General features: G+C 40.8%; 1 protein-coding gene across 4 annotated transcripts in view; it reads right to left on the reverse strand.

Annotated features, from left to right (window-relative positions):
• The window catches only part of ptprua (protein tyrosine phosphatase receptor type Ua), a 193,611-nt gene that overhangs the window by 124,266 nt on the left and 49,111 nt on the right, over nt 1–20,234 (reverse strand). For all 4 annotated transcript variants that reach the window (XM_038724919.1, XM_038724918.1, XM_038724917.1 and 1 more), the window contains exon 2: nt 15,088–15,216. In XM_038724919.1, the coding sequence (XP_038580847.1) occupies nt 15,088–15,216 (129 nt within the window). The remainder of the gene's footprint in view (nt 1–15,087; nt 15,217–20,234) is intronic.

Consider the following 20,234-nt stretch of genomic DNA (forward strand, 5'->3'; position numbering starts at 1 on the left):
ATACACACAGAGGCATTACATTACAGGCATTAAAAAGTTGGGCTACAGCAATATATTTATATAAATATATATATATATTGGTCTTACATCTACCATTACTGTTCTTCTGAAGTGACATACAGGCCTATGCTGGTCTAAGATCCTTTGTCTGAACACGACAACGTTTAAAATATCAGCTAATGGAAGCCCAAATCAGAAATGATCCGCACTGAACTTCACAAACTTCACAGTCAAAGTCAGTTCAAAACCTGCAGAATGAAATAACACAATATCTCTATGTCTGCTCCTGATGTATTTTTGGATGAAGTGAACCAAACCAATTATAGTTTTCTCTCGGTTTGCTGCTCCAGACAAAAGGCAAGTGAAGACAGAGAAGAGGATTTCTTAGCTCAACAATATTATCAGCTTGAGTTGACTATTTACCTCGATAAATCATTCCAGTATATTGGTGGCTGTGAAACTAAAGCTGAGTCTTCATATGGTTTATTTTAAAATGCATGCATATAAAATGTATATATACAGTGTCTGTGCTTGGAATATTGCCTGCCATATAATGTCGCAATGGCTAGACGCTTTCTTCTCTTAGCACAAAGACCTTAAAAGACATTTTTAATACCACCTATAATGCAATTTAATACCTGTTTCATAGTCATATCGGCCAAAGTATAAAAACATGATGGAAAATCAGTAGGGATGATATGGCCTTGAATTATTCATCATTATATTATAATGTATTATGTATAATATAATTAACACGACCTGGACTTGGAGAAGTGTCAGAAAATGCAAAGAAACATGATATGATCCATGATCTATTTAACTTCAATGAAGTTTTTGTTCATCAACACGTCAGCACATTATTGTACAATGAGCTACCTAGTTACTGTAGATTACATTAGTGAGTTTGCTACAGGTCTGATGGTTCTGACTGAAACCCCACAAGTCACTGAACTCACCTAGGCAGCATGAACCATTTTGTGGAACGGCCCACTGGAGGCCTCAGAATGAAAAGGCAGAAGAGCAAGGCAAAACTAAAGTTTAGTTGGCCGACAGACCAGAGGGGGCTTGTTCACGCAGTGAGGGAACAGCTGAGTCGACTGAGGCAGGGTTAAGGAAAGTTGCTCGTCAGTAAAGCAGTACCAACATTAACATCACACACCCTCCCACCCACCAGACATAGCTGCTTTACCATCTTGGGAGGGTTGGTGGTAATTAGCCCATGTGCAATGTCACAAACTCCGTGCTAGCAGTGCTAAAACAAGACTTTTACGGAGAATTAAATGCCACAGCCCTTCAGTGCAGTTAACTGTGAAAGCATTCACCACATTTGTTTTTTTGTCTAATTAAATTTCAGTTACAAACACACAGTGTGATATGAACAGTGGGCGACTGACACCACTGCTTTGTTAGAATCTGGCAAACATATTGAATCCAAAACCTGTTGTGCAAAAAAAAACATTAACACTTTCTGGCTCACTTTAGTTAGTAAGTAAAAAATATAAACCAGCGGCATGAACAAACATAGTTTCAAGTAGCACATCCATGACAGCTGATGTAGGCCAAAAATACTATCCTTAATGCAAGGGGTTGCCTCTGTCACCAGATTACTTGTAGCAGTTTCAGTCATGTTTAGGTTGACAGGGTTCACAAAGCAGTTTATTTCCGTTAGTGACAGAACTCTTGACTCTCTGAGACCTTTGGGCTTCAAAAAGAAACTCAGTTTTGGTAGTTTTGAAATGTTTGTGCTGGGTCTTTCAGGTCCAGGGGTCAGAGATCCTGTGGTCTCAGCAGGTGCCAGTTAAAGGAGTTAAGGAGTCGACAAAGTTTTTAGTAGGATTTTGACTTTGTTCTGGAGTTCAGTCAAACTGTAGATTCTCTGTGTATTCTCCTTTTGATCACTACAGCGCTCTGGAGGTTTTGATCTGGCTGGAAAATATCACTTATTGTGCATTATTTAAATGGTCATTAGTCTCGCAAGCCTCATCCTTCGTGCACATGGCTCTAGGCTTTCATTATTACATCAGTTATCAGCCCATTATATGCAAATGTCTCATCCTAGCTCTGAAACCTATAATATATAATATATCAATTACACTGACAGTGAGACAGTGAGGCAGCGAGGGGATATGGAAATATTTCCTAAAGATAGCCTGCCATCACCTGAGGGAAGGGAGAAGATGAGGAATGAGAGAAAGAATGAAGAAAGGGGTAAAAAAAAAAAAGAGGAGAAAGAGATATCAGAAACAATTGGCAGACAAAAGCAGGCAGCAGAAGAAGAAGAAGAGGTAAGAGGGAAAGAGCTGGACTAAAAGGAAGACACAGAGGTCAGCCTTAGAGTGGACAGATGTAGAGGACAGCCATTAAATCCAAAAGTAATTAAACTACAATGGACACTAATATGACCGCAAAGATAACTATTTGTTGCTCTGGCAGTGTCATTAGAAAAAAAAAAGACGTTCTCAGTTTAACACAACTAAAAGCCTGAATGCTTATTCATCTTTTATCACTAATTTAATTATTATATTTATATTTTTCAAAGTCAAAGTGGGACAAAAACGATAGTGAAGACTTGGATAGGAAGGATAACCTCATCTCATGTACGAGATACCATAGCCGCCATTTTCTCAGAAGAAATAGTGATAAAATAATAACAGTTAATAACAAAAAGTCAAACATAGGAGCTCAAAATATTAATTTCTTCATCCTCAGTGTTGCCCTAATCCCAGTTATTACAAACCTAAATATATAAGCTCAAATACTAAGACACCGTATCATGTTTTTAGCTGTCTTAGTAAGTAGTATATCTACAGTGATGTTTGAATTATTTTAGGTATGCAGGGATATTTGGGGTATAGATATGAAAATGCAAGTAAGCAGCTTAACCTGAGTAAGACCTTAATCAGAAGATGAGCTATTAGCCACAACACTGTGCTATACACTTATTATAAGTAGAGGAAGGCCCTCTTACTCATTGTCCTCCCCCAAAACCGTGACTTATTTCACACAGAGATCCGTTTGCACTTATATTTTACACTTTACTCCAGAACATTGTTACCATAAATACACCTGGAGGGATGCAGAATGTGAAAACATGTCTGTGGAAACCAATCAAAGCCTGCTCCTGCATCCATGCCAAGTCACGTATATATTTAGATCAACAGCAAACAAAAGACATCTAGTTTGTATATTTGGATTTATATACAAATCTATTTTTAATTATTCTTAGCCCGTACTACCGTTAAATGTATTTTATGTGTGTCTGTCTAGGCTGTTTACATTCAAAAATAGAAGTACAAATAGTCAGTGGTAGATTTGTTATGTGTCTGTGGGTGTATGCATAGCGTGTGAACTGATGTGTGAGACGGGAGATAAGGCGGTCCGAGAAAGAAGTAAACAGTGAGTATGAGCATTATTATAATAATCAGTGATAGTAACAGAGAGCAGAGGCCGTTTTGGAGCGGTGGGACCTATTTGTAGGAAGAGTCACTTGTGGTGCAGCCTGCTGTTAATACCAGGTATTAAAAGCTCAAGCAAACATTGAAGGGCATAGGCAAAGCTAATAAATAATGCAAATCCACTCTAAATGCCTTTCATAAACTGGAGAGAGCTTAGAGAGGGCGCTGTGATTGACCCCCTTGTGAGCATCGGACCCAAGAGCCACATTTGCAGTCTCAAAAACTCAAGCAAGAATGAGTTTTCTGAGGACACGAGGAGTGGGTTTTAGGTTACATTAACATACACGCTGGCAGCTATTTTGCAGGTCCTGAGCTTGTGAACAACTCGAAGTGAACCGCTGTTAGTACTGTAGGCTTAACATAATCAACTACTTCAACAGAATTGGTATTTTTGATTGCAAACTGAATATTTAATGAATGATGCAAAAGGGGGAAAAATGCATGTGCTTTTGTGTGTAATGTATAATATTGTAGCTAGCTAGCCACATGTTAGCTTGGGAATCTTGGGATTAAACTCAAATAAGTAGTAAAAATAGAGACATCATGCTGTGTTTTGGCTGTCCCGAATTTTAAAAGCTATGTAATATGCATAATAGTTGATTTTATCTGCTGAAGGGCATGGAACGGAAGTTTTTGTGGCATACTGCAAAAGCATTCTGTTTCAACCAGAACTACACAAAACTATGAAAGCAAATCACCAAATGTCAATTTAGCCAGCGGGTTAGTTAACCGTAAAATAAAAAAAACAAAAGTGCATAGCTAACAAAAGCCAAAACCAGCTGTTTTAAGCTATAGCTAGCTCATTGGATGATTAAGGAATGCAATTTGGATAATCCTCTAAATATATATGCTATTGCATATATGTTATTTTATATGACATGATTGATAAATTTCACAAAGATAATACATTTTCTGGAAAATCATTTGAGACATGATTTAGGACTAAGTGTATTTTACCTCACAAATCAAGGTACCGTACAAAAAGGGTGTCAATATGACAGCCTGCTCCATCTTAACAGGGCGAGTCAGATGGGTGAGAGCTGCCATCCTAGTCCCAAAGGAGTGAGTCCTGTCACAGACAAAATATTGCTGTCTATTTTCAGGCCTTTCATTAAACTCGTGTTAATTACAGAAGAACCGGAAACATTATAGTTATACCTGCTGCTGAGACAGAGTAATTCCCTGCAAGTGTGAGGACAAAATGGGAACCTTAAATTAAAATACCAAACCATGCCTGTGATTGAACATGACATATTGAAAGCGTGCAGTTAGGAGTTGTCAAAGTTGAGACAGAACTGTTAAAAGGTGTACAGATGTGGTAGACCAATTTAGGATTTAGAATGAAATGAACCTCTGTTATTGTGGCATTACAACGTAACGTTCTTCCCCATTAAGTATACACATTTAGAAAAATGGCACACTTGGGGGAAGACGATTCAACTGCTAATAATTGCCCTGTCAAAGCATACAAATGATTACTTTTTCCACTCGCATTTTAATATATCAAAAAATGTAGTTGTTTTATGAAAAGCAGAATTGAGAAATCTTGCTGAAAACTGATTATAGTGGTCAGGAGCAGTTCTCCAAAGACAATAGTGAATCAGATGGAGCTCGCCTAATCACATTTATGTCTAGCTGCATAATAAGCCAATCAACATGTGCTGTCAACATGATTTCTATCGCATCATACTGATGCGGTTGATTCACAACGATAAAAACGTGCTTTTACTCCTTGATGACATATGATTCACACAATGTGTGGTGATCAGGGTCGAGCCTTAGAAACAGAGGACAGGAGTTTTAGATGACTTTCTTATCATCTGTTTTTTTTTTCAACCGCGTAGTGCAATTTCAGTGTTTGTCCTGAGGCTTTATCGTTCAACGTGCCACAAGAGAATGAAAAGCAACAGGAAGGTAAAAGTCTCACATGGAAAAATCTGGCTACTTTGATAAAAAAGCTCTATCACTTGCCTTCCGCCTATCACTCTCAAATCTCCCCACAACACATCGACTTTTCTCCTCCAGTATATATTTTCTCCATCCTGTTTTCATTTCTCGAGTCTGTCTATAGTCTGTTTGTGGTATTTAGTGGGCTCAAGACACACACATGGTTTATGTCCTCCCCTTAACTTTCCCAAGAGACTGATAAAGGAAAGTGATTTTAGAACCTCAGAGGAAGTAACACTTGAAATGACAAGTGGAACTGTTTTAAAAAAGAAAAGAAAAAAGGGTCCCAATTCATGGTATTACACTGAATAGTCAACAACATTTTTCACCAGAAAAAAAAGTCCATTCTGCTGATGTCTGTGACAGCAATTAATGCCAATCAAAGTCTGACGCAAACATCCAGTTCATGAAAGCACATTTTGCTGTTCTAAACACGATGAAATTCTCTTTTAAAGAAGCAGCAACACATTTATTGACTCAGTAAAAAGAAGGTAGAAGAAAAGTCTACAGTCACTGTGTAACATTACAGTATGTTGGTACAATACATGTATTGAGTTCAAAACACCAAACCAAAGACCAATTATCACTTCAGTTGTTGCCAAAGTCCATTGACCATTGTCTTTCAGATTATTTTAACCAATGTGCCTGAATGTTCAAACCAATGCAAAGTGTCTAACAATGTACCTTATTATAAAATGGCTAGTTGTTTGTAGCACTTTAGCTCTGTCCAGGCTCCATCTTAGTGACTTCTAATTGCAGATGACAGGAAGTGGGACACTAATGGTTCAAACATTTACATATTTTCCAAAATGACCATTATTAGCATTTTCTGATCTGGTCTCTCTGAAGGCAGAATGACTTTGCCAGTTCATTCCAGAATGCGTACTGAATACATATAGCTCTAAAAAATGACCGTTTTCTGATTTGCTACTAAATATGATTTGGTTAGGTTTCTGCTTGCAGAGAGTGAGATCAATCCTTCATGTCCGTGCATTAAGTATGGAGCTGGAGCAAGGCCGAGATTAGCTTAGCTTAGTTTAGCATAGATTGGAAGCAGGTTTTTTCATTCTTTTTGCTCTATATTTAGCACATCAACCTGAGAGTGGTAATGATCTTCTAATTTAACTCTTGGCAAGAAAGCAATTCATTCATTCATTTCCCATAGTGTAAAACAGCTTCCTTAAGGTTAGACAAAGATTTTTGTTAGGGTAAAACAAAAAAATATTTTTTACCATAAGAAATTGTCTACCTACATGATTGGCACCTGCATTTGTGAATAGGCCCTTCAGCAGAACACAGACCTACTGTACAATGCTAACAAATTCAAACAAGTCCCGTGATCAAAAGAAACTGCTCTGTTAATGTGCCTCCTCTAGTTAGTTTTTCTACTCTGGGCCCTGGATCTTCAAAGCTAGCACTGTTCAGAATAAACCTCAGCAGAGTGGGGGCAGGCGAGAGGGCAGACAGAGGAGGCAACAAACCATAAATGGTTGGAAGTTCTGCTCAGCAAATGACCATTATGTTCAAGCCCCAAGAGGGAAGTCTGAAGAGCAAAGAGCCTCAGAAGTCTGCTTAGCTTTACTGAACTTTACTGGACCAGACTTGCAATAGCATTCATAGCTCAAAGGTGATTTATGCCGAACCAAAGCCGCCATTAATGGTGACTTTCTGTCTGGGAGCCACATGATATTTGCATTCTGTCTCTGTTTGAAATGGCAAATTTGAGTGTTTGAAGACATCACGTCTATGCACGACGCCGCTGCTGTAAATGTGAAAGGGTTTGTTCTCCTCACCACGAGAATATGTTTTTCAACCTACATTTTGAAATGAAAAAATCCATAAGCATTTCCTTTTTCACATTAGATTTGAATACATATTGGGTGTGCAACAGAGGTCACTGTCTGGAATCGAACCAGTGTTGCGGCTATGTGGCATGTATAGTAACCATTTGGCTGTCAAAATGCTCCTAATGTGCAGCCTTTTAAAGGATTCTTCCACTGCAGTGATAATTACCCCAATTTTCTAGACCGGCCTCTCTTATTAGCAGTGTGTCGTATTTCACATTGATTTACAGGTATATTCTCAAGCTGAAAATGATTGTCCACACAAAATTAGGTAATTTAGCATATTGCTAATAACCAAACACCAGCTATTGACTTTGTGTGCTTAATAAAACTGTGGTAAAATAAACCGACAGCCAATTTTAATTTAGAAAACAAAGTGCATATGCTAAACAGAACATGCATAAAATCCATCAATTGCAAATGTGTTTCAGTACTATCTATGAAATATTTAAGATACATTTTTATGCATGACATTTTAGAATTTCACCTAGACCAACCTTTCTAGATGATCCCAGTTCTCAAAGGGACCCTATTGGTGATATTGACTTAAACATAGTCACTTTTTTTCAGGTGTACTCTGTGGATTGAATTTATTTTAACTCCAATAAAATCTCCTTCAAGGGCCTCTGAATCTCCTTCGTAGGATCCAGCAAAACATAAACCTGTTCGATTTTATTATTACAAGAACAGCAGAAACAGTGGCTATTATGCACAGCAATCATGTGTGCTTTCCCACTCCAGACACTGCGCCTTGGTATCTCACATCCCACATTACAATGCTGACAAGCGGGCTGAGAGATTCAGCCTGGGGAAAAAAAGCCTGAAAGCTGAAGGGCGTAACATGTTCCTTTTTAGCTGCAATGTTTCATGTCATTGGTATTCCGCTGGCTGGTGGGTGCAGATCAATACTATTGAGTTGCTAGTGCCCAATAAACTAAGTTGTTGTCTCAATTGCAGTCTCTTTAGCGTCTGAAAGAATTTAAAGCCCTTGGAAAAACTTGAGGTAAAACGTATATTTGCAACGTTACTTCAGTGGTCCTCTTGGAAAACTCCGACCTTCCATATTCTGCCTGAGCTGCAGGGTAAACCCGAAGATCTATTTTCATTGCTGTATGAAAACAATCTGACTTCACACTTGGGATGAACACTCTAACAAAGATGATGTGCTCATGTGCAACCTGACAGCAAATCAATTCAATGTACTACATATGTATGCAATGTTGAAGAAAAACAAATGTGGAGACTTTACAACAGGGTCAATTTTATCACTTTACTAGATAGACTTGAGCCCCATTTATGCAGTACAGATAAAAATCTATATTCCAACGCCATACTATTGAATATTTTACAGTAGGGATGGGCAAAATATTGCACCATGATTTTTCAGTTGATATTAGTACATATCACAATATGATTCAATATATGTGTCTCTATTAACACTGCTTATACCAATGACTGGGTTTACTTGCTTGTGTTCAGTGACCCTTATTAAAAATAAGTAGCAATACCACACAGCAAAAGCCCATCCATCCACCCTTTGTACATGGGGTTGCATGGCAAGTAAAAGTCCTGCATTGAAAATGTTAAATTGTTAAATAAGGTTTTCATTTGTTTTGAGTATAAAGGTGTCTGAAATTTACTACGTAATTAGAGTACAAGTCAAATGTGTACTTGAGTGAGCAGACTTAGTTAAATTATAGCGTTTCCATCCCTAAGTGCTTGCTGTTCACATACTATAGTTGATTAGTTTGTGGCATTTTCAGAGTTAACAACAAACATCAGCAATCAGTTTCAAGTGGAATTTCAAGTGGCATTAGCGGAGCTAGGCTAACATTACATTTGGCTAAGTAGTCAAAGAATCTCCACACCACCTGGTGTCTAGTTATATCTCATTAAACAGTCTTCGTGTTGAAAGGTGTTGTTTTGTTTGCCTACACTCCAGATTCCTCTGGAGGCGTCTTATTCTGACACCAAAACAAGAAAGAAAATGACTGCCATATGATTGGTTAGAAAAAGCTTTGTTCCCATGAATAGCTTTGTTCTTGTTAGATGCCGGAGGGGAGGAGATAATGTCTTTACAGCACTTGCTACTAGTCCCTAACACAGCCTATGGTTTATGTATGACATCTATAAGTGGGCTCACAACAGGTTCCTCTGATGATGAGGTCTCACACAGCTGTTCATCAAAGCTTCATCTCTTATCCAGCAGCATCCAAGTCACCCGTGCGTGTGCTCATCCCGGCTGAAATTGACCTTCTCTAATGGATGAAAAGAAGATGGAAACTGCTTTCATGGCGCTGCTGTCCCCTGAGGACCACCAGGAAGTGTAATCAGCAATGACCCATGCTAGACTCCAGCAATCCCAGGTTCCTTAACATACCCAGCCTGCCCCGGGGGGAGCTGTGCCTGGAACAGCGGAACAAGCACTTGGTAACTGCGGATGGATTATGAAATCCCAAACATCTGCCAGCTCCTTCCACCTATCACCACAATTCACCCAAGCCAGCGGCCTATAACCAGCACCATTCACACTTGGATGTTTTCCTCTCGGATGTGTGCACAGCATTTCCCAAGAAAAACAGACTGCTTTAAATAAACATATATGTAAAATGTCAGCGCAGATTGGAAGCAGGCCACTTGTGTAGTAGGTGCATGACGAACTTAAATAGAAAAGCAGCAAGGGAGTGAATGTGGGAACACAAGCTGTCTGTAGCTCGGTGATTGGAACAGAGTCCAAGGTAATGAGGTTGTTTGACATAAATCACTCTAGGGAACCTGGTGAGCACACAGACATAGGCTGTAAGTCCATTTCAGCATCCATTAACATTCAACCAGAGTGGAAATAAAGCATGTTCACACTTTCTTCAAGACACTCGAGTGAGAGACTGCTGTGAGAAAAGCCAGATTTCACAGCGGGTCAGCAAGTGCACTATTTGTCAGCATCTCTTTAATTTTTTTACCAGGTTGATCTTGTTTTAAGTATTTGTTGCATCATCTTCTAATTGTAGTACGGCTACAAGAGGCTGTTGAAATAGGAGGGAGAGCGGCGTAATTACTTTCTGGTTTCTTCGCGGGAAAGTGTTGGACTGATGGACGGATAGAACAAGGATGACGATTATTTTCTAAACAAAACGATTGATCACTTATTTGAGATGATGTTTGGCAGATTGATAGATAATGAAATCAAACGTTAGCCACAGCCCTCAACTGAGTAATTAATTGGTAAACTTAAACCAAGGAGACAAAAAAGGTAATTAAAGGGGCATTACGAAGTTTCCAGCGGCCAATAGCGGTGCGGTTCTAAGATTGCAACCAGGTGTGTGCTCGTAAGCGTGCTCGCTTGAACTCATGAGCATAATCCGAAACACTACTGCCTTCATACAGAAATACCACAATAAACGCAGAAACACCAGCATGCAGGCTGTGGCTTTTCTCCAGACATCTTCAGGCTCTGTTACTTCGATGTTCCTGTATCAGAGGCAGATCAACACCGGCGCCGTACCTTTCATTCAGTGCAGCCAGCCGCATATCGGCTCAATACTCCCACAAAAAGGGTGACAGCAGCTATAGACAGACAGGGAGAACAGACAGAGCTGGAAACTCCCACTGCAACGTTACAGTGATAGTTTTATCAACTGCAGGTTGAACTAATCCATGCTCGTTACATGATCACGGTACATTTACTGCATTTAGCCGACGTGCTACATCTTTAGCTCGCCTGCTGCTTTTCGGTAACGTTAACCATCTTTACTATCTGTGAATCTGTCACGGGAGGCTCAGCAGTGTCAGCACAGCTACATGTATTGGATGATAATGAAACGGTTAGTTAGCTGGAATGGATATTATGATGAGATTGTGATGAGAACACTTAGACCGCAGTAACTAGTGATAGTGGATGGCTCTTCCTCTGGCTTGTTGTGACCGTTTTGTTGCAGTGTTTTATGTTATGTGGGTCACGTTAGTTACAGTGACTGAGAGGTGGAGAAGCTGTGTACCTGAGTATTGGTAAAACCACAATAAACATAAACTGAACGTTACAAAGAAAAAAGCAGCAGGTCCGAGCTACTGTAGCGTTAGCTGGCTGCTCCTGGCTGCATCACTATAGGCTTTAGTACAGACATTAGTAAACAAATCGCTACACATTTGCTTTTTTACCATTACATCCTTTCTTGCAGGCTAAATCAACAGTGGTACACAGGATAGTAACATGGGTCGCGATAGTTGGTGAATTAATGTGGAAAGCGATCGGATAACATAACATCGCCGTTAGCCTGCGAGCTAACGTGACTTTCTCTGTGTTTCTCCAGCTTTACTAATGCTCACTTTGTTCTTACTCAACATCATCTGAACCTGTTTGGTCTGATGGGCTTCAGCACATAAACTGGGGCCAGCGGCCATACATATAATAATAATAACCCTAATGTATTTTTTTTTAATTTATGGGCTCATCACTACGAGAGAAATTTCTAGAATACACTGGACCCATTTTTAAGGTTAAAAATATTGATTAGTGCAGCTTTAAGATCAACAAAGCCTCAATCAGTTCAGCACTGGGTAAGGTCACCTTCAGTTTTGAGTGACAGAGGCAGACAGAAAGGCTCGTACAGTGTTCTGCTGTATATCTATGAACTCTTTTATTCTTTGCACCACAGGGCATCTTGGGTGATTCTTTCACAAGTAAACAGCTCACAACAACTGTGTGAAAGCAGCCAAAATACAGGCATCAATTGGGTGTCGACTGCTCACGCCACATTTGGAGGGGATATAGTAAACACAAATGCATCTCTGGCTGGACTGAAGGGCCACATAGTCCATTTTGTACTGTGCATACAGAAAAACAAACCCCAAAACACAGTTTATTTGCCAAACAACTCAGCACAAGGTGATGAAGTTCGTTGCCGCCCTGAGGCAACAGTCACCATGACTCTCTTCTCTAGCTGCATAGCTAAGCAAGTGTGTGTGTTTTTTTTTTTTTTTTTTGTATTGCTTATAAATCAAAAGTGAGTCGGGAGGCAAAATCCGATTGGAAATGCATCTCTTGAGATGCATTCTGATGCTAGGTGAGGGGGAAGTGGACTGCAGTCAGTCTCAGCTGGGTCAAATCTGGATCTATCTTGATGCAGGCTAAATCAGAACAGGGTCTAATGGACAGTTCAAAAATGTGTTAACCCCTGTCCCCTCCTGATCACTCCTCTTCCGTCTTCTCTATCTGCTTATTTGTTAACATCAAACTTTGAGCATAGCGACATATCCAAAGATTTTGTAAACTGTGATACTGCTCTAATGAAAATTTTAATTTTAATACCTAGGAATTTAATCCCATGTTCTGTAATTGGCTACAGTATATGTCTGTGAAGTGATCAGTGTTTTAATCATCCAAATCAAAAACAGAAATTATTACCAAGGATTTCACCCCCTTTAAAAATGAAGAGGTTCAATCAGTGTTACCAGGCAGAAATTTAGTCAAAAACAAGTAACTTCTGAAGGTAACTTTCACAGCACAAACACTGATAAAGCAAGTCCTTTGGACTCTCTTCATTCAGAACCAAACAATTATCCTGGCTTGATTGCTCTGGAATTATTTTAGACTTGATGTTTAGGCTTGCAGTTCCCCTCTGGTTATTGACAGAATGCTGCACAAACAGTCCCAGTCAGTTTGCAGAAAATTTGTTTTCATTAAATGTGTCATTATTTTATCCTGAACATTCACAGAGCTCCCATAACGAACCGCTGAAAAAACAGCACAAGCACATAAAAGCTGCCGCAAGCCCGCTTTATAGACTGGTGGGTTGTGTTTGTACCAAAACAGCATTGTTTATAACTCCATTTCTAGACTAGATAGTACATATCTTCAGACACTCGGCACTTCTCTGGTTCATGTTTGTTTTTACAAAATATATATTCCCAAGTACCTGCTGCAGGAACCCGACTGCAAAACAAAGGGCGCGGGCTGACGACTGCCATCAGGCTGGCTTATTAAATGCAAGTAAACCTTCTTACTCTACTTACACCTGTTCCCTTGGTAACATGTCCAGATCCATTATATTCCTCACATAATCATGACTCACAAGTCTAAGGGCTCCATATTTGTGTGGTCAAATAACACAGAGTGGCATTTTCCTCAGGCACAGGGTAGTTTGTACGATGGGTCTTCCGGCAAGGCAGAAGGCAAAAGAGTTAATAGACAATCAAAGGCGGGGGCAAAAGCCTGCTGTCACAGTGAGCGAGGTGCGAAAAACAATGCACGCTAGTCCAATGGCGTTGAACTTGCTTGTCTACAAAAAAATTGACAGAAGTAGTGTGAAGTAAAAAAAAAACAAAAAAGCTTGCGATAGATGTTGAAATGATGCCTGCTTTGCTTGCTTCACACCTCCGCACACCAGGCCAAACACTGCGGAAAGGTGGCGTGCTCGCTTGATAAGCACTTTCTCAGTCTCAGAAATTAAGAAACGCAGCATCCTCTGTTTAGACATTGGAAAGGTGTAGGGCAGGCACTTTGGCGACGCATCCTAGCCTCTTAAATGTTAAAGGAGATATATATCACAAGCCTTTGTTTTTATTGTAGATGTGCACTTAAGACACCGTACATCCTCACTCCAGTAACAGTTAAACACATCAGCGTTGGGAGTTTGCTGCTATTAAAAGGAACAGGAGGAACCACTGTGTTCAAAGACTTCTGTTGGTTTAGAAAGGACTGAATGAATGGTTTACAGTGCAAATACATTTCTGATTCTGCTGCTACGTTTTGAACCGCCCCAGACCTCTCTAGCACCGGTCTGCTTACTGTCCCGAGGGGCAAAACTCAACACAGAGAAGCAGCGTTCAGCTTTTGGAACACGCTGCCAGAAAACTTCGGTCTACTCCAACTCTCGGGTTCTTTTAAATCAAAGCAAAAGACTTATGTTTGCCACTGCCTTTTATTAAATTACATTTGGGACTTTTCATTCATTCCTGACACACTGTGCTGTAGTTCTCCTGTTATATCTGTTTTAGCTTATTTTTCTCTTTAATATCCTATTTAAATGGGCCTTTTCCCACTGCCTTGTGTTTCTTTTGTATCTTGCCTTAATGCCTTTTATGCCTTTTGTAAAGAACTTTGAGTTGTTCTAACACGTCATTTCAAGTTTTATTTCACAATATCACTTTTATTCATGTGATAATTTATTGAATCTTAAACACCCTGCAGCTCCATATATCTGAACTAAAGTTGAATAGTTAGTTCAAAGCTGCCACACATGTTGTGAAAACCTAAAACAAGCTAAGTTCACTGAACTGGAGAAAACAGGTTTAGTAAACAGCGGTTTTGTTCCACTGACAAACTCAGAATTTGCTTTCCATTTCCATTCTGTCGGTTTGAAAAGCCAGGCGCTGGGAGTAATTATGATATTAACCTTCACCACGGTTCCCACTGTTTTCATTATTATGAGAAGAAAAAAACACTATTAACATGTAATAAATACCCACAGCAGGTTTCCATCAGGTTTTCGTCAAACTACAAAACAGAGGGGTCTCTGGAGAGTTTTAACTCTCAAACAATGCATGCTGGGACGTCTCCTAATATACTAATTTCATTCAACTCATCATTTCAAGTCATGACACTTCAAGTCAGAGCAACTCATATTTGTAAGTTCTGAAGTGGTCTGAAAATAAAAAACTAGTAATTAAAAGCCCCCTATATATTCACGTTATGTTAATGACAAAAGATCAGTTGATTTCTGGTAAATTCTTGTGTGACATTTTACAGTGACCTCAGTCTGATGCTGCATTTATGCTACCAGACCACCAAGGTGGTGCGTTCTGGCTCATTAGAAGCCTTAACTGCGACACACTTTGAATTCTACCTCGTAGAAGATCCGGGGTCGGGTGTGGCCAATTGTAGGTCCTGATCAGCTGCCAGTCAAAGTCGTCATCTTGGCCCTGTCGGTACTCACACAAGCCAGGGTCTGAGTCCTCATCAAAGGTACAGCCAGCTACAGCGAGGAAAGAAGAAAAAGTGTTATTAGCTTTTGAAGCTACAGGTAAATTTTATTTGTTACATGCTAATAAGAGAAAACTGGAGAAATGATCACTCAGTACGACAGTTATCACCACAAGCTCACTGTAAATGTAAACTACTAGAGAATCTCTGCAGCTATAAACTAAATTACAGCTAATGGTTGGCACCGGGCGGTCAGGATGGACTGCCTATCTCCATCTATTCCCTCAAAATCTACCGCCATTTGGCGCAATTAGCCCTGTGCTGTGAAAATGACACAGCAGCCACAGGTCACCCAGATAGCCGGAAATAATGGGCAGCAGTGCCAGAGCAGTGACGGGGGTTCTTCAGCTGATGGAGGACAACAACAGCCTGGCTCTTAGCCTGTGAAGGTGACCCAGCCCGGCCTATAATGGTTCCATTCACTACTCTGCCATTATCACACAAACCACAGGCTTTTAAAGCCACCAGCTCGGTTGTCAAAGTAGGGGAAAGAATGGTGCGTTCTTGTTTAATTGGTCAGAAAATGCAGGTGCACTTCAGAAAATTTTAAAATGAATAGTCTGGATTTGGGAGAACCAATCTGTGGTCATGCCTGGCTCTGTCATCCATGTTTCTTTTTGATTGGTTTAGACACAATATGCCTTTTAGCGCTTATATCTTCATTGATGAATATTTTGATCATTTTTATTGAATAATCTCCCAACTACAAAATAGTGAAGCGTACCCATCACATTCCCAGAGCCCCCTCTAAATGGCTTGTCTTGTCCAAACAGTGCAAACCTTTCATGTGTACAGTGACATCCCAGTTGATGGATCCGATTGAGGGAGCAACACACATAAAATACAAGTTTGTAGTTTTCCTTTAGGACATTTGTCCTATAGTTTTAGCACTAGTGTCAATGCTTTTGCAGCTTATACAGTCAAACCCCAAACTAACTCCTGTTTAAGTCCAAACACCCTGAGCCCCCTGCAGTCCCAGGACCCTCTTCACTAACAGATCCTATTACGGCTTGGCAGCAGTGCTGCTGTTGTTAAAGAGCTACTCTGACTCAGTGCCAGCTTCTACTTAACGGTATCCCGCTCGGCCTACTACCCAAATGTTGCTTTTTGTGTTTTGTTTAGAAGCTCCATCTGTTTTCTTTATTAATGTATACGTTTTGAGTCTGAAGATATTTAGTATGTTGCAGTTAACCCGCTAAGACTGCTAATTTTGGACCCCTGTTTTCGCCTTTCCTGCTGACAAACAAATATCACCACCCCACCTCCAGTGAACGTCCCCACCGCCCCAGCCCGCTTCCCCTCCGCCTGCGGCCACCCAAGTGTTTCCGGGTGTGTAAGCAGATCAGAGTTTTTAATTGCCTCCTGTGTGAGGGCTGCTTGTTGTGCTGCGCCGTGCCCGGTTAGCTGAGGATGAGAGGGCTGAGCGGTGGAGCAGGCCCCGCGGTGAAGGCCTGCCTTTCATCGAGAGCCCTCCAGTTCCAGGAAGAAATGTCACCATCAGACACGTTCCACTGATTCCCCTCATTAAGACTCATCCTTCCCAGCCTCCTTTGCTTTTAGCGCACACGTTCCTCTCAGTGCCCAAATGAGCTTCTCTGGCAGCAGGAGGGCAAGCCCATGTAATTAGAAAAGCCACATGCATTCTGCTGAATTCTCACTGATATGTGTGTGTGTGTGTGTGTGTGTGCGCGTGCGCATTTCTTCGAATGTGTACGCAAAAAGTGTGTGTGTGGTTAGCTGATGTTATTTGCTGTTTTGATGTTTACTTAAAAATGAATAAAATTAAAATGAATCTGTCAGTGTCACACAGGCTAAAGCGGTAACGACTGTGGGAAAGAATTATTAGTGTTCATCACAACAACGGGGAATCTGGCCAACATGGGACTAAGATTGCTCAGATTTCCACATAATAATAACTTGAATGTGAGAGAGGTTCAGCTTTGAGAATGCTTAATTGCTTATCAGAGGCGATAGAGCAGCGGCGTTCGGCACAGTCCCCGAGAAATGCGCCGCCACGCAGGGCAGCAATAACACCTGGAGACGTGGCCGGCAGCGCCCGAGATAACTTTACTGAGCCTCTGTCACAGCTGACAAGTTTCTCAGGAAGAGAACAAAGAGGGAGAAATAAATAAAAGGTGCAAGAACGGGGCAGGTTCCCGTTTGAAAGGTAGGAGACATAATTTGCCAAACAAGACCAGAGCTTGTCGTTAGACAGCATGCCTCGAATGTGTTATCTGTGTTTGGCTTGTCCTCCTGTCTTAGCTTCAACACATTCTCAGCTCTTTTTTTCTACCTGGCGCAGCAAATTTATTTACAGTTTAAAGTTACAGTGAGGCTTTCTCTGTTCCTCAGCAGACAGCTAACTTGTACCTTCCTACGGTTACTGTGTCCGGTTTAACCCAGTTAAAATGCCAGAGGTTCACATCCCCCCTTTAAAGCTCTGATCCGAAATCTGTCATCAGATTCCACATAAGCAAGCCATAAAATGTTTTTCTTATCACAAATTTTATATGATACCACTGATCAGAGAAATCCTCTGTGTGGTGTGGGGGGATTTTACTCAACAGCCGGCAAAGCCTGCAAGAGGCAGCTAAGGATCTCATTACGGCTTTCAGTCTTATATGCTGTTTCAGAGGCTCCCACACGATATGTCAGAAATTCTGAGAGGAAACTTTTTCTTTTTTTAAATTAAACAGGTCACTTCTCTAACTTCTATTCTATATTTGTCCTTATTATCAATAATCTCAAGTGCATTCTTTCTTACTGAAGCCTCTTCAGAGGCAACAACAGCTGGTCAGGTGGAAAAAAATACAGATTTGGGGCAGCAGGACGGTGTATGTGGGACCGAGTCAAAATAAACTACAGTGTGTTGTTGAAGCAGCTTTACCCTACCTTGCAGTAGACTTAGCTAAAACTACTCAGAAGCAAAAGTAGCAAAATAGATTTCAGCAAATGCTTAAAAGGCCAGTTTGTACGTGGCTTTAAGCTATTAATGGGTCAGTACATCCAAATTACAAAAAATTGTCCAAAGGTATTGTCCTTTTTAATTACATTTTGGCCATTCCGCATTTTTATGATAGTTAAGTTAAGTTGAGACAGACTCAAAACATGAGGAGAGGACAGGGGGTATGACATGTAACAAGCCAGAATCCACACAGTATGCGCCGTAGATTATTAAGGCAACAAGACGGACCCTAAAAACAATTGACCCATGGTCGCGTGGTTGTGTTCACAGAGATTCCGAGAAGTCCGCTTATTAGGAATTTAATTTGGTTTGTTTTCTTAGGGACTGGGCTTCGGCAGAAAGTAGTTCCACTGAAAACTGTTCCTGGGAACATTTGTAATGTCATTTAATACTGTTAGAGGTTAGAGACATCCATTGTATTGTGGTGCCATCCATTGTATTGTGGTGCCAAAACATGTAGACACCACAGGAAGTAAGTGAGAAAATGGGTTTTGCTTTTGTTTTTTGGGTGCATCAACCCTTTAAGAGATGCCTTTTCAAAGCCAGTCAGGAGTCTGATACCTTCTAGAGCCACAGAAGGAGTTAATTGAATCCTATTAGCAGTGGTTGTGTAAGATCAAAGTCAGGAAGTAGCAGGAAGAGCATAAGTCTGCTGCACAAAGTGGCTGTGAGGCAGCTAGAAGAGGCCCTGGGGGGAGATTAATGGGAGAAGGTTTAGACCAGCCTGAAGTGCTTGTGATGGACCCGGGGTACTGCTGTCCAGCGTAGCCCACTTCTACAGTGAATACCACAACCCTGAATAACAACACGCACAGCAGGCACATCATAAATACATTGTGATGGAGAGGGAGGAAAACACTAGCCTCTTACATAGCATTTATCTTGGAGAGGGAGAAATAAATTAGAGGGGCGAGACAGAAACAGTGGGCTGGGTGAAGAGCCCTCAAAGACAAGGAGAGAGAAAGAGCAAAGCCAAAGAGGGGCGGAAATAATGAAAACAAATCACAGATGTGTGACAGGAGGATTTGGGGAAAACAAGATTTTTTTTTCTTCGTCACCCAAAACTCTACATTATAAAACACCGAGAGGAAATCAAAGAAGTCTGGGCTGAGGTTGGGTTTCTATTGATCACACTGCTCCAGTGCAGTTCTCAGATGGGCTTAAATCATCTGTATATACACATTTAACAAGGACACTCAATCTTATTACAGTGATTACATAGTGCAGGGCAGAATGGCGACTGATTCTCACAGATATAAATCCCAGCTGGTATGGATGGCTGCCAGTCTGAAAGATTGCCTTTCGCTGCTCATTTGGAGAACATGAACTGTAAATGCTATTGAAACCCCGATTAAAAACATATTCTTGGACTTCCTCTCTCATTATCACGTCCTTTGCTGCTCTTTTTTCCTCATGTCTCAGGGGAAAACTCCAGGAGTACCACGCCTGTTAAATGCAGATCTTTCCTTTTGACATAGAGTGCCATTCTTGTCACTAATCTTCTCTCGACTTGAACTTGACTGGGTGAAACCTGACCAAAAATCTCATCCTTTGCTCATAAAGCAGCTCTATCTGCTAAGCTAATTTCGCATTGCATTAAAGAAAAGGCATACAGGCACACCACCTAACATTGTGTAACCAGCAGCAGCGCTCTGCAGGCACTTTAATCAGAGCCTCTCAGATACAGCAGCCCTGTTGGGACTGAGGATCCAGGATGTTCTGCCGCTTCTCTTGTTTGGTTTGAGATAAAGCTCCGCTGCTGCGTGATTTGCATTTGAGCGCGTGCAGGCAATGCATCAGACCTGACAAGTTTACTTGGGGGTGGGGGGGGGGCAGCTGTATAGCTCATCAACAGTGAGGCAGCAGCAGAATAACCCATACACCACGTCTTCACAGACCATTAATAACAGCAACTGCATTTTCAGATGCCTTGCCAAGGAGTAGAAGAGGAACAACACTCATGGTAGACTGTAGAGTTCAGCCAATATAGGTTTTTGATTGACAATACCGAAAGCAATATGCAGCATTCAGACCAAAGTCCCAGA

Source organism: Micropterus salmoides, unplaced genomic scaffold (assembly GCF_014851395.1).
Source record: "Micropterus salmoides isolate LMB-PRFRI ecotype aquatic unplaced genomic scaffold, ASM1485139v1 Ms_hic_scaffold_17, whole genome shotgun sequence".
Taxonomy (NCBI): Eukaryota; Metazoa; Chordata; class Actinopteri; order Centrarchiformes; family Centrarchidae; genus Micropterus; species Micropterus salmoides.